This window comes from Salmo trutta, chromosome 15 (genome assembly GCF_901001165.1).
Source record: "Salmo trutta chromosome 15, fSalTru1.1, whole genome shotgun sequence".
Lineage (NCBI taxonomy): Eukaryota > Metazoa > Chordata > Actinopteri > Salmoniformes > Salmonidae > Salmo > Salmo trutta.
The window spans coordinates 44,174,758-44,189,726 of NC_042971.1; the positions used below are offsets into that span (position 1 = coordinate 44,174,758).

General features: G+C 43.1%; 1 protein-coding gene across 2 annotated transcripts; it reads right to left on the minus strand.

Moving 5' to 3' along the window:
* Positions 1 to 5,789: 5,789 nt before the first annotated feature.
* LOC115149131 (T-box transcription factor TBX2b) lies at positions 5,790 to 14,403 on the minus strand. 2 transcript variants are annotated; one of them, XM_029691672.1, is made up of 7 exons: positions 13,469 to 14,403; positions 12,752 to 13,019; positions 11,179 to 11,325; positions 10,283 to 10,359; positions 9,915 to 10,099; positions 7,881 to 8,479; positions 5,790 to 7,103 (listed from the first exon to the last, which is right to left on the minus strand). In XM_029691672.1, exons 1-7 carry the CDS (start codon positions 13,828 to 13,830, stop codon positions 6,666 to 6,668), a joined length of 2,076 nt encoding a protein of 691 aa, XP_029547532.1. In that variant the 5' UTR covers positions 13,831 to 14,403; the 3' UTR covers positions 5,790 to 6,665. The 2 variants fall into 2 exon arrangements, with proteins under 2 accessions (XP_029547532.1, XP_029547533.1); XM_029691673.1 differs by having other exon boundaries at positions 9,915 to 10,087; positions 13,469 to 14,402.
* Positions 14,404 to 14,969: the final 566 nt, after the last annotated feature.

Genomic DNA, 14,969 nt, shown 5'->3' on the forward strand with positions numbered 1-14,969 from the left:
GCTGTGAATTTTGGCCCCCTATACTCATATGAACATTAGGAACATAGACATGGCGCTTTACTCATTTGGGGATGTAGGTGAGGCACTAATTGACCAGTCATAGACTAATTGTTTAAAACAAACAGTTTTCCTCCTAATAATGACTTGGGGGTCAAGAGGAGGGGGATTATCACTCTTTTAATTGCGAAAGAACAGAATGTAGGGCAACAATGGGCTCAAACTAAAATTAGTTCAAATTATCATAGAAAGAAAAGAAAAAGGCGACAAGGCTCACTAATTAGGAGCTGTGTCACTCGAGATACTAGTCAGTCTTTGTGCGCTGGTGTAGAGGCTGGGAGGCCGGCAGGCAGGCGACAGGCGCCGGTGCCGGACAAAGGACTGTCTGCTGCTGGGTTGCTAGGCTTTCCAGGCCCCAGTCCTCACGAAATACCCAGCCTCGCGCTTCACTTGAAGCTGCAATTTCCATCAACTCTCTCTTTCTATCTCTCTCTCTCTCACACACACATAAAGTGGGGGGAAAAAGTATTTGATCCCCAGCTGATTTTGTAAGTTTGCCCACTTACAAAGAAATGATCAGTCTATAATTTTAATAGTAGGTTTATTTGAACAGTGAGAGACAGAATAACAACAAAAAAATCCAGAAAAACACGTCAAAAATTTTATAAAATGATTTGCATTTTAATGAGGGATATAAGTATTTGACCCCTCTGCAAAACATGACTTAGTACTTGGTGGCAAAACCCCTGTTGGCAATCACAGAGGTTAGACGTTTCTTGTAGTTGACCACCAGGTTTGCACACATCTCAGGAGGGATTTTGTCCCACTCCTCTTTGCAGATCTTCTCCAAGTCATTAAGGTTTCGAGGCTGACGTTTGGCAACTCGAACCTTCCGCTCCCTCCACAGATTTTCTATGGGATTAAGGTTTGGAGACTGGCTAGGCCACTCCAGGACTCAGAATTTTAGCTAGCTAAATTTAGCATTGCTAGCTAGGGGTTAAGACCTAGCTAGCTATGAAAGAATGCTGTTCATCAACTACAGCTCAGCATTCAACACCATAGTACCCTGCAAGCTCATCATTAAGCTTGAGGCCCTAGGTCTTAACCCCGCCCTGCAATTGGGTCCTGGGTTTTCTGATGGGCCGCCCCCAGGTGGGGAAGGTAGGAAACAACATCTCCACCTCGCTGTTCCTCAACACTGGGGCCCCACAAGGGTGCGTGTGTCACGATCGCTATCTTCGAACTCCCGATCATAAATAAACCAAGGCTCAGCGTGCATGGAATTCCACATCTTTTTTAATGAAAATGAAACTCACCAAAACAACAAAACAGGAGAACAACGAAAACGTGACGTTCTGGGGCTGCTCAAAGGCAGCTACACAAAAACAAGATCCCACAACTAAAGGTGGAAAAAAGGGCTGCCTAAGTATGATTCCTAATCAGAGACAACGATAGACAGCTGCCTCTGATTAGGAACCATACTCGGCTCAACACAAAGAAATAGACAAATTAGATTGCCCACCCCACATCACACCCTGACCTAACCAAACTAGAGGAAAATAAACGTCTCTCTAAGGTCAGGGCGTGACAGTACCCCCCCCAAAGGTGCGGACTCCTGGTCGCAATCCTGAACCTATAGGGGAGGGTCCGGGTGGGCATCTATTCTTGGCGGCGGCTCTGGTTCAGGGTGTAGCACCCACTCCGCCCGCTGATCCCCCCGCTTCTGTGTCGCCTGAGGAACCAGACCGTGGATCATCACCAGAGGCTCAGAACTGCCGACCGCCACTGAAGACTCCGGACTGCGGGCCGCCGCTGGAGACTCCGGACTGCGGGCCGCCGCTGGAGACTTCGACTGCGGGCCGCCGCTGGAGACTCCGGACTGCGGACCGCCGCTGGAGGCTCCGGACTGCGGACCGCCGCTGGAGGCTCCGGACTGCGGACCGTCGCTGGAGGCTCCGGACTGCGGACCGTCGCTGGAGGCTCCGGACCGGGGGACGTCGCTCGAGGCTCCGGACCGAGGGACGTCGCTGGAGGCTCCGGACCGGGGGACGTCGCTGGAGGCTCCGGACCGGGGGACTTCGCTGTAGGCTCCTAGCCATGGATCATCGCTACAGGTTCCGCACCATGGATCATCGCTGGAGGCTTCTTGCCATGGATCATCACTGGAGGCTACAGGCCATGGATCATCACTGGAGGCTTCGTGCCATAGATTATACTGGAGGCTCCGGGCCATGGATTATCACTGGAGGCTTCGTGCCATGGATCATCCCTACAGGCTTCGGGCCATGGATCATCACTGGAGGCTTCGTGCCATGGATCATCACTACAGGCTCCGGGCCATGGATCATCACTGGAGGCTTCGTGCCATGGATCATCACTGGAGGCTTTGGACCATTGGTCATCACTGGAGGCTTCTTACGTGGAGCTGGAACAGGTCTCACCGGACTGGGGAGACGCACTGGAGACCAGTTGCACAGAGCTGGCACAGGGTATACTGGGCTGTGGAGGCGCACTGGAGGTCTGGAGCGTATGGCTGGCACAACCCGTCTTTGCTGGATGGTCAACCTAGCTCGACAACTGCAGGGCGCGGGCACAGATCGCACCGGCCTGTGAATGGGCACTGGCGACACAGTGTGCATCACCGCATAACACGGTGCTTGCCTCGTCACTCGCTCCCCACGGTAAGCACTGGGAGTTGGCTCAGGTCTCCACCCTGACTCTGCCAAACTCCCCATATGCCCCCCGGCTGCCTCTCGTGCTTCCGTCGATGTTGGTTCTCCCCGGTCCAACTCGTCTTCCCAGTAAGCGCACATTGCTTGGCTTTCTTGTGGTGGGATCTTCTGTCACGATCGCTATCTTCGAACTCCCGATCATAAATAAACCAAGGAGCACCGTGCATGGAATTCCACGTTTTTTAATGAAAATGAAACTCACCGAAACAACAAAACAGGAGAACAACGAAAACGTGACGTTCTGGGGCTGCTCAAAGGCAGCTACACAAAAACAAGATCCCACAACTAAAGGTGGAAAAAAAGGCTTCCTAAGTATGATTCCTAATCAGAGACAATGATAGACAGCTGCCTCTGATTAGGATCCATACTCGGCTCAACACAAAGAAATAGACAAACTAGATTGCCCACCCCACATCCCACCCTGACCTAACCAAACTAGAGGAAAATAAATGTCTCTCTAAGGTCAGGGCGTGATAGCGTGCTGACCCCCTCCTGTACTCCCTGTTCAACAATGACTGCGTTGCCATGCACGCCTCCAACTCAATCATCAAGTTTGCAGACGACACAACAGTAGCGGGCTTGATTACCAACAACAAAGAGACAGCCTACAAGGAGGGAGTGAGGGCACTCGGAGTGTGGTGTCTGGAAAACAACCTCTCACTCAACGTCAACAAAACAAAGAAGATGATCGTGGACTTCAGGAAACAGCAGAGGGAGCTCCCCCTTATCCACATGGACGGGACCGCAGTGGAGAAGGTGGAAAGCTTCAAGTTCCTTGGCATACACATCACTGACAAATTGAAATGGTCCACCCACACATACAGTGTGGTGAAGAAGGCGCAACAGCGCCTCTTCAACCTCAGGAAGCTGAAGAAATGTGGCTTGTCACCTAAAACTAACTAATCGTGGACGCATGACCTATTCTTTGATACATTTGGTTTAACATGCTCATATCAAGCAACACATACCAGACCATTTGTGGAAAGGTACAAATAACAATTAGTTGGCTCGTTTTTTTTAATGATTGGACAATTCAACTAAAATATATTGGTAGCTAGCTGGTTAGACTTTTATTCATTTCCCAATTAATTTAGTGATCAAGATGAAGCTGAGTTTCTCAAGTCATTCGGTTGGTGCTAACTGCTCATGCTGGTGGATAAAGAGAAGGCTCTGTGGAACATCTGTGACGTCACGCACTCAAAAAGGCTCCTATCGTTTTATGTCGAGACTATGAATATTCATGAAATTGCATATCGCGTTCAGCCAATCAGGTTGCAGCAGTCTGTTGATTACCCCTAGCGGAACACAGGGGTGATACCCTCAAAAATGGTGATACCCTCAATTACCCTCAATTAAAATGTTTGTCTGCATTGTTATCATCACATCAGTAAGTAGTGTTCCTAGGCATTTGCCACTCTAGCATGGTGGTGGAAAATTGTGTTATATAAAGAAAGTATGCATATTTCCCCCTTTTTTTCCCACCTTCTCACCATTACAGCTAATTAAGGAGGAAAATTATGCCTTTGCAGTCTTAATGGAGGATGCTTTATGTATGAACCGACCACCGGGGACAGAAGTGTATTACCGGGAATGAGAAGAGGCTGCTGAGGGGAGGGCGGCTCATAATAATCGCTGGAACGGAGTGAATGGATGGCGTCAAACACATGGGAACCATTTGTTTGATGTGTTTGATACCACTCCACGTATTCTGTTCCAGCCATTACCACGAGCCCGTTATCCCCAATTAAGGTGCCACCATCTTCCTGTGCCGGGAATGCACATCAAATCAAATCAAATGTATTTATATAGCCCTTCTTACATCAGCTGATATCTCAAAGTGCTGTACAGAAACCCAGCCTAAAACCCCAAACAGCAAGCAATGCAGGTGTAGAAGCACGGTGGCTAGGAAAAACTCCCTAGAAAGGCCAAAACCTAGGAAGAAACCTAGAGAGGAACCAGGCTATGAGGGGTGGCCAGTCCTCTTCTGGCTGTGCCGGGTGGAGATTATAACGATGCTTCGTGGGTGTCAGTTGTTGATGTGTGCAAGGGTCCCTGGTTCGAGCCCAGGTTGGCGCGAAGAGAAGGACGGAACAATACGCGCGGAAATCTAATTTTTATAACGTTGAATTGGCCATTAAGAAGATCAAAACTTAAATATAAACTATCGCGTCTATATTGTTTTTGCAAATGCTTGTGTGTAGGCTACATGGTTAAATTTTAGCCTACTGGTTAAATTTGTGTCTTTTCGCACGAATTAAGCCACACCAAAACGCACAAAAACGCACGAAATTTGCTGTAATGAATTATGTGCATATATGCACGAATTGATTGTGAGACTGAGTTGCAAACAGCACATGGCCTAGATGTTCAAATGTTCATAAATGACCAGCATTGTCAAATAATAATAATCATAGTAGTTGTCGAGGGTGCAACAAGTCAGTAACACAATAGTAAGTGTCAGTTGGCTTTTTCATAGCCGATCTTTGAGAGTATCTCTACTGCTCCTGCTGTCTCTAGAGAGTTGAAAACAGCAGGTCTGGGACAGGTAGCACGTCCGATGAATAAGTCAGGGTTCCAGCAGGTCTGGGACAACAGGTCTGGGACAACAGGTCACATCAAGCCTAGACAATAGTGAAGATCTATTGCCTAGGCTAACTCATAAAAGGCATAATAAAAAAATTATATCAACATATTTTTTATTCTTCCAAAAATTATAAATATTGTTTAAACGAACTAATTGCACACTCTTATCATGAGCCACTTAAACTCTATATTTTGTCAGAAGTTCGCTTTGATAGACTATTGCAGTTATGGTTGTCAACACTATTGAAAGATAACGAAATTGAGCTATGCCTTTCTGTTGACACTATGCTTTTAAAGAAAATATTGGATTTCTACATGCAGAAACTGTTGAAAGAAAAATTATATTTGCTCTCATTATCAAGGAACAGAGCCTGTAAGGCATTGCGTTTTAATTTAATCGAGACTTTCAAATATCTTATTTCACGAGGCAAGCTTAACAATACACAAATCAAATAAAGTAAATGATACAAAACAACATCTGAAGGACACATTTTTATTTAAAGTGTGAGGAACTCCACAAAAGCATATTAATTTACCCGAATAAACCAGCACAAAAGATGCCAATTCAGCTACCTCTGATAGTCTTCAGTGCTGGTGAAAAAGAAACCTGAGTTTTCCCTGCCAATTGCACAGTGCTGCGCGTTATATCGCAAAACAATGTTTCATCAACAGCATATGAAAAAGGTATGCAGGTGGCACGCATTTCCTTCATATATCATCTCACTGGCAGGATAAACAGCAATGCATCATAAACATTTGAAACTCATTCGGTTTCGTAACAACAAGCGCTAAATAGTGTTAATGTACAATAGCCTATATTTCCATGTAAAAAGGGAAATTATAAATGCAACAAGTTGAAATCTAAGTAGTATATACACGCCAATGTACAGATTTGAATAAATTAATAACAAGTTGCGTATTATTTGATACTTACAGGATCTTGGAAACATAAATAATTCAATCAGATCAATCGTTCATATTATGGGCTGTATTATGAGTTACGAACGTTTTTCCAAAACAGCTTCAGAAATCAGTTTAACTGGGCGTCTCACTTTCCATCCGTTTTGACATCTATTGTAATGTATTTTTGGGATGTAGCTTTTTCCTTATCAATAGTCTACCGAACCGCCCCAACACCATATGTTTCCTTCAGGGGCCTAGATGTTCTCCATACACAGTAATACACTGACGTTAAAACAAGGGATCTATATCACCAATATTGTATCTCATTTGATGAACTCCCTTGTTCAATTCTTCAGCCCACATCACCCGCCCATCTAACTCTCAGCACAACTGTGTATATAACCCGACATAATGACGTCAAAGACACCTTGATTAAACAGGTGGTTTTCGTCACTTTTGAGAGTCAATGGCAGGAGACATTTGTCTATGTTTTTCCAGTCCTCTGACCAGCCTCTGTATATTTATCAGTTCGTTAGTGGAATCCTTCACAGACGTCTTGGGAGATGCCGTCCTCTGACTGGACGCTTTCTGGCTGTGGTGCTCGGATACAGGACTTGTTTCTCTGCTGCCTGATTTGGACAGGTCGGATGCTGCGTTTAAACTGCCCGGCAGCCCTGTGGTGAGCAGGTTAGTGCTTGGAGGAACAGACGTGGGCATCTGATAAGGGTTGAATCGCAGCCGTTGTCGGGAGGTGGTGAGGAAATGGTTTCTGCCCAATGTGGAGGCTGCGGTGCAGTTGGGGAGGGCCGAGGCCGAGGCCGCAGCAGCAGCTGCCATGTAGTTGTATGGATACGGGAATAATCCTCCAAAAGGTGGAATCGAAATTCCCTGTGTTGAAAAAATAATGGCGTTATTATACATGTACAGATGCTATACAATCAGAATTCCAGGCCTGTCGTACTTCTTGGATTCGTAGTTGCATTTTTGTCTCTCTGTCTCTGCTGTTTAGACGACAACTGTGGTATAGGCTATTAAAATATTCTCATCTAATACGATTACAAAAAGTAGGCCTATATCTATTCATAATGAAAAAGTATATTATCATGTTCTCAATTAAATCTAAAAAGGCATGCACAAGATCCCAATTCTGTTTTTAATAGCCCAATAAAGTAGCCTTTAGTCATTCTCTAGTGAAACTATATACTCATAAATCTACATTAAATGTATCATAGGATTACTGAAATAATTTATTATGAACGCACTTGAAAGTGATTCTAAAAATATGTTTTATTTGCAGAAGTTTGTGCAGGAAAACGTATAGAAATAGACTATAGTGTTAATCCCCCCAGTTGTATTATTGGAATGTGTAGCCTCTGAGAGGTCTGTAGGTGGTTTGGAGTGTTTATCCCACTCAATGAAAAAAATTACAATTAAAATGAATGTGCTTCTACAGCTGCATTGCTTGTTGTTTGGGGTTTTAGGTTTGGTTTCTGTACAGCACTTTGTGACATCAGCTGATGTAAGAAGGGCTTTATAAATACATTTGATTGATTTGATTGACATAGGCCACATAATGTAGACTAATTCGTAGTTAAGAAGACATTACTATTATTAGGCCAATATGTAGCCTCTGTAGCCTATATTAGAGTTGAAGTAAATGTTTACCTGAGACGCTAGCATGTGCTGTGACAGGTGGAACGGGAAGGGACTAGGGCCCGCACTTTGAGAGGAGAGACCTCCGTTTTCCAGGCCATTAGCTCCGGACATAGAGGCCAACAGATGCCCCATACCCATGTTGGAGAATGCCCCTGGTGCCATCGAAAACTGTCCGGGGTGGAACAACATTTGTCCCATATTCAAAGGGTTAAAGAACTGTTGACTGTGCAAACCGGAAAGGGCCAGACTCTGCAGGTGACTCGCGCTGAAGTGTGATGGGCTCTCCGTCTGTACCATCAGAGGAGAAAACCCATCGTTCACCCCACTGATGCCCCCACTTTCCGTGTCGTTCTTTGTAGGTTCAGTCTCTTTGCGGTGCTTATGATCTAACTTGTCCTTTTCAAGATTTCTAATACTGAACACAGAGTCGCTCTCTTTCCTTGAATCCAGGTAGTCGCTCTTCTTTTCCAGCAGCGGCCTATCTCTCACGCTGTCATCGCCTTTAGGACTGAAAGGAGAGGTTGGTTCAGGCCGGGGGCTGCTGGCTGCGATGGAGCGCTCCTCTTGTGGTTCAAGCTCCTGATCGCTATCAGTGCAGTTCTTGTCGTCTGTAAAACATTAATCCACAATTCCATTAAAATATTGAAATGAAATTATAGAAAATAACATAATGTGATTAAAACCCCTACAGTAATTTATAGGCTACCCATATGACACAAAGCAAAAATAACTATAGGCTATGTGAGTAGCCTGGGCATAGCTTCCAGTGTGCTACAACCATTTAAAATCACAAGCAGCACATGCGTGGCATTACCTTATATATTATTTCAAGGAAGGAGTCGTGATTTAGTGTTAACATTCATTTCCTGACCACTTCTCTTCCGCGCATACAAATGCATGGTTCATTGGTAAGATTGGTATATGTTTTGTTTAAAGTCGTTCTATAAAGCTTCCGCAGTTGAACTAGGCCATCATTTAGTGCTTGGTTGCTTATCTAATGCGTAACTATCGAATAAAGATCTGAATACCTTGCATACTACAGTAATCAAGGGACTGAATGTTTTATGAACCTGTCAGTAGATGGCGCATTTGTCACACTGATGCATGAGGCCTAGCCTACATGTTTTATAGAGCAATGGATACGTGCAGGGGCGCAACTTTCACTGGGGACAGGGGATACACCCCCCCCCCCCCCCCCCCCCCTCCCACATTCTGAAATTTCATTTTATCCCTCCCAGTTTTATTATTGGAATGTGATACAAAACGAGGCAATGGTTTGCTTTAGGACCATGCGATGGAGCCAGACTCTGCAGGTGATTTACAATTGGATGAGAGAGAAAAAAGAACTATATTTGTTAGAGAAGATAAGAAGAAAAACGAACAGAGGATAAATGGAGAAATCTGCGTGCTGTGTGATCTTAGTTGCGATAGGCTTGTTTAGGGACAAGTTATAAACCTTCGGTAGAACAGGAATAACAATAGCATACAGGATTGTGTCTTTATCCATGGTATACTATTTCACATATCCAGGGGCACAACTTTGGTTTTAGAAGTGGGGGGGACAAATTATTATTTTTTTAATTCAGTGGGATAAACACTCCAAACGGCCTACCCGACCTCTCGGAGGGGTACACGTACTTCTAAAACCAAAGTTGTGCCCCTGGATATGTGAAATAGTATACCATGGATAAAGACACAATCCTGTATGCTATTGTTATTCCTGTTCTACCGAAGGTTTATAACTTGTCCCTAAACCAATAGCCTATCGCAACTAAGATCACACAGCACGCAGATTTCTCCATTTATCCTCTGTTCGTTTTTCTTCTTATCTTCTCTAACAAATATAGTTATTTTTTCTCTCTCATCCAATTGTAAATCACCCAGAAAACATTCTGCTCAGCTTAATGACACATAATAACAACATATCTTCTGGTTTTTGCCCATTTTTCTTTATCAAGCCTTATTACATTACTGGCATCTTCAAAAGGACCAATTAGTGGACATGCAAATGAATGTAAACACATGCTTAATGAGAAGACTTACCTCGACTGGTTCGGTTGAACCTCAGTGGACTGGTAACAGGTCCCAGCGTAGAATGAACCGAGTCCCTTCCAGTGGTTTGTTCACAGGAGGAGTCATCGGAGTCGGCACAGTCCCGGTCCCCTTTGAGGTCCCGGTTCTCATACATGCGCAGCGATGGAAGGGTTAACTGCTTCCTGCAGACCGAACTGAGATTAGTTAATGCATCTGTATTGTGTGATCGAATCAGTTTTGATCAGGCAAGCAGTATACTACATAGTATTGCTCGATCTGCTAATTAGTGTTGTCCCAATGAGACATTTATTTTCAACTCATGATCATATTTTCAGGGTCATATTTTTCTCAATTCAATATCGAAGAAAATAATATACCTCTTTTCTCGTCGTCCATTTCCCGTGTCTCTGAACCCTTTGGCAAAGGGGTTGTGATCAATTTTGAGCTGTGTGATCTGTAGAGAAAACGAGAGTGCACGGCAATCAACAATGGTATCTTTAAAATAGGAAAATGCATTAAATGGAAAAGCACCATGGATCTATTCTTAAATTGCTTGGCCTACTACCACTAATAATACTAATGCCATTGATTCAACAAGCGTTATTGATTGAATAATAATTGTAAGTGACAATAGCAAGTGTATGGTGCTGGGGACTGCTGCGCTTGTTAGCTCGTGCACTCTGGAGAGGCAAGACAAGCATCTCTGTTGATGACGTGTAATTACTAAAGCTGATCAATTATTCATAATTCTTCTTAAAGGAAAGTTATATGCCTAATATTTCGACTAGTATATGCTTATATAATTTTCTCAAATACTGAATGCTACTTTTTAATCATTCATTGCACACCTATACTGGCCTAAGTGGCCTTTTTCATTTAGGAACAATAATATCCGTTCATATATTCATTTTCGTCTGTCCCTTTGAGTCTTTCCAAGCTGTGTTCATGCTTTGCCTTTGGAGTCTCCATGCAGTAGCCCGAGGACATTGTGAAGATAAGTGCCTTCTAATCGATTGTGACTCTGTATCATAAACTTTACACAAGCCTACCATCAAGCCACGAGGCCACTTCAACATGTACTCTAATTAACATCAACATAATATAGCTTATTAAGTAAAAATTCCAACGAAGTCCAGATAACTGACTGGTGCATATGTTTAAAACATATGATATCCCCATTATATTTAGATTTTTGAGAACTTATAAAACTGTGAAACCATGAAACAACACGCACACACACACACACACACACACACTTTCTAGTGAAGCTTACCTTATCATTCTGATATGCAGTGACACCGATAAAATCTGTCTCTGGAAATACATATGTGCGGAAGGTGCTGTAAGGGAGCTTCAGAATGTCGTTGGCCCTCACGATATGAAACCTGGGCTGGTATTTATGCATCGAATTCAGGATAGTCTGAGAATGCAAAGAAACAAAAAATATGTTATAAGGTGATCATGGTGATACACGTTTTGGTTTGAACTGAGATGATGCCAATATATTCTTGTGTTATGGCAGGAAATGTATACATCCCACTAAAGAAAGACACACACTGTGTTTAATAATGCATTATTAATTTGTTAAGGCCGATGATTTCTTTAAACCATGATTTTACTTAACAAACGTAGGCCTATGACAAAAGTTGGTCAACTATTTCGTGCGTTTATAAGCCTACTGACAATGAAGACTGACAGAATGTTTTGCATTGGGGCCGAGTATGTGTCTACCATCCTGCTTCTATTGTGGAACTTGTTATTTGTAAGAATGTATCACAATTATGATTATGCCTTATCATTCGCCTATTGCTGTTGTTATTACATGTTGCCAGGCCTATATAACACGGATACGTGGGATTATGCATTTATATAAACTTTTCTAAAATGTTTTACAGCATTTGCAACATATCTGAAAATGTGTCAAGAACTTTTCATAAAGGCATAGGCTAAACATGGTTACGCAATTAACAGCTCTTGTAACGCTTGCATAATTTGGATTTGCATAACCTGCACTAGACATGAGAAAAACGACAACAGCAGGCATCAATAACTGAATGACTTTATCACAATACCGTAAAATCAAAACTCTTTTCAAATCATATTCAAAACACTGGCCTATATGGCGACATGGGAAATAACCCATTGGAAAGCATTTGGGATACTTAGTTGTTATTGCTCTTGCATGTAAGCATTGAGCGAGTATCTGCTAACATTTCCACGTGTCCTTCTTGCAATATTACTGTCCAAATTGCACTGAAATGAAACACGTTGGGATCAAACATCTATGCATTTTCCTCTTGAGCTCAATGCATAGCGTCGTACTTAAAAAGGTTGAACTAGACGCATAAGGTCGCCCGAAGAGGCTCACAAAATCAACACAAGAGATAGAAAAAGTCTGTCCTCTTGTCTTTGACCTGGTTCTACGCTATACTTGACTTTTTCCCATACTTTGACACGCACCAAAACATACCACGAATGTAATACTTTTAAAAACAATAAATAATATCTCAACCACTGTTGTTGAGCCTTAAAACGTATTTTGGAGATGCATGGTGGATTAATACAGTGCTACACATATTTGTGTGATATTCTAGGCATTGTTGTTGTTTATCAATAAAGGTTAAAAAACGGATCAACTGATGGTATACCCTCCAACGACATTACATATGTACTATTCTAGGTATACGTACGTCATTATAATATGCTTTGATTGATTGCGTCTACAACATGGCCTGATAGGAATATCACCATTGAACCCTTTTCAATAGCCGAGGTTAGTTTTACTAAAAGGCCTAATTCATATCTTTCATCGACACATCATCAAATTAAATCAACAAAATACTTACAAATCCATGCTTGTCTGATATATTATTCGTTAACTTCAGTTTATTAAAAGCAACAGGCTTCGCCATCCACTGCTCTCCCGTGGCAGGGCTGTCCGGATGGATATACATTCGTTTGGGCATCTCCGGGTCGGCTTTCCCAGCTACCATCCAACGCGAGTTGTGGAACTTGTAGCGGCAGTCGTCAGCAGAGACTATATCCATAAGGAGGATATACTTGGCTTTCTTATCAACGCCATTGACGCGAACTTTGAATGGGGGAAACATCCTCCTGCAATAGAGTAAAACGAGAGTGATAAAGATGATCAAAAACACTGAGGAAACCAAGCGGGATGTAGGCTACCCCAAGATTTCTAAGTCTAGGTCTTTGAATTCAGCACAAAAGTTCTACAACCTAACCAAACCACTTAACATTTTCCCTCTTCAAACACATTTGTTTCGACACATGAATGCATTGGTTGATTGATTGATTGAATTTTGTAATTAGTCTATTTCTCATGTTAGGCCTACCTCTATAGGCCCAATATATAAACACTATGCCATTGCCTAGTGTTTATACAATATAAATATATATATGGGAGAATGTGACTGGGAGAATATGAGAATATGACTATCGTTTGACATTTATGACCATTTCCTAATAAAATTAACTTACGCGGCAGTGCATGATTATAAGATCGCCTATAATATGCACACGTAACAGTAAATAAAGGTCCTTACCTTCCTGATTTCGTAATAACCATCTCGGTTCCTATTTTGTGAAATTGGTCCCATAAATCCTTGGCCTCCAGAGTGACTTTTGGGTCGTCCTCCACCTCTTCCTCCTGCTCCAAGCTCTTGAGGGAGCGGAGATGAGCCGCTTGGTGGTGATGACCCAAAGCCGCGTGGAGTCCCGCTTCCGCGGCTCCAGAGAGAGCATGGTCGGATAGGGGTTTGGAAAGAGCGCCGTGAGACAGCGTAAGTCCATGAAAGAAGGAAGGCTGTGCAGCTGCAAGGAAGGCTGACATAGGAAAGTCGGCCGGCCGGTGAGCGTGGAAAGGGTGATAAGCCATGGCAGTCCCTGTGTAAACTGGATCTCTCATCGGTGCATCCAAAAAATCGATGTAAAATTATTATATGATATTATGTCCACTCTCAGTAGAAGTATTAGTGTGTGTATCCAAAAGACATATGTCGTATTTGAGCAGAAATATAAAAGTAGTTTCGCGTGCGTAACCAAGAGCGAATGGGTCTCAGACGTCTCCAACAGACCGAGGGAGGAAATGAGTGCACTGCTACTCCTGATGCTCCGTTCCCACACAGCACGGTGATAATATCCGTCAAAGAGACGGCATCGGCACTTCGAGAGCAGAGCTGGGCTTCACTTCTTATCCACTCAAGTAACTTTCGGAAAAATAAAATCACTCTTTACTCGGATATAGTTCTATGTACTGAGGTCGAATTGAGAGTTCTTGCTCTGACCACTTTGGAATTGTGACTGTCTAACATGTCGCTCCTCCCTGGATCCCGACACTAATGAACCAAGCCCGCTTGATTGCCGATTTTACGCTTTGTGGACCAATTGTGGAGCTCTATAGGCGTGGTTTCGACAGCTTCGGCCAAGATCGGTAGGGGGGGCTAAAAGGTGTCGGAAGCATTAGCAGTAAGAAAACATGTTAATAGAATAAAATATGAACCAATGACTGAGTAAAGATCTGGAAATCCCTCCCCCAAACTTCGAATGGAACACCAGCTGGCTTTTGCTGCATGGCTGGTGAAGAGGAAGGATCCTCCGTCTGTTGAGTCGTTTTGTGAAGCCTTCACTCCACGCAAAAACTAGCCTATACATCCTATCTCGAATATCGACAGCTTCAAATTATTCGTTCAGTAAAGCCTCACTTGAAATAATGGTATTTATACTAATGATTGAGTTTACAAAACAGCAGCTTTTATTCCTACAAAACATTTTGTAGGCCTAGAAACGAATGTCTCTCTGCGCTCGCTGATAAACAGACTAGGCTGCTACACAACGCCTTGATACCTGGCTTAGAATTCGGTTTTGTTTTTAAAATACTTTTACTTTTGGTGTGTTTTGATGGGCTGTTTGTTGCACTTTTATAACGTTGTGCTAGGCTATGTTAACATTCATAACGATCTATTGATATGTGCCTATCAAAACATACACATTTCTTATTTAACAGCTAGACATTTAGCCTATAACTTACAAGTAAATACATTCGTT

What these genes read in the sequence shown, in the direction of transcription:
- LOC115149131 (XM_029691672.1), bottom strand. Translation starts at nt 13,830, where the DNA reads ATGAGAGATCCAGTTTACACAGGGACTGCCATGGCTTATCACCCTTTC. An exon ending in GTTATTACGAAATCAGGAAG is followed by an intron (nt 13,020 to 13,468) that starts GTAAGGACCTTT and finishes ACTCTATTGCAG; the next exon opens with GAGGATGTTTCCCCCATTCA. An exon ending in AATGGACGACGAGAAAAGAG is followed by an intron (nt 10,100 to 10,282) that starts GTATATTATTTT and finishes AACTAATCTCAG; the next exon opens with TTCGGTCTGCAGGAAGCAGT.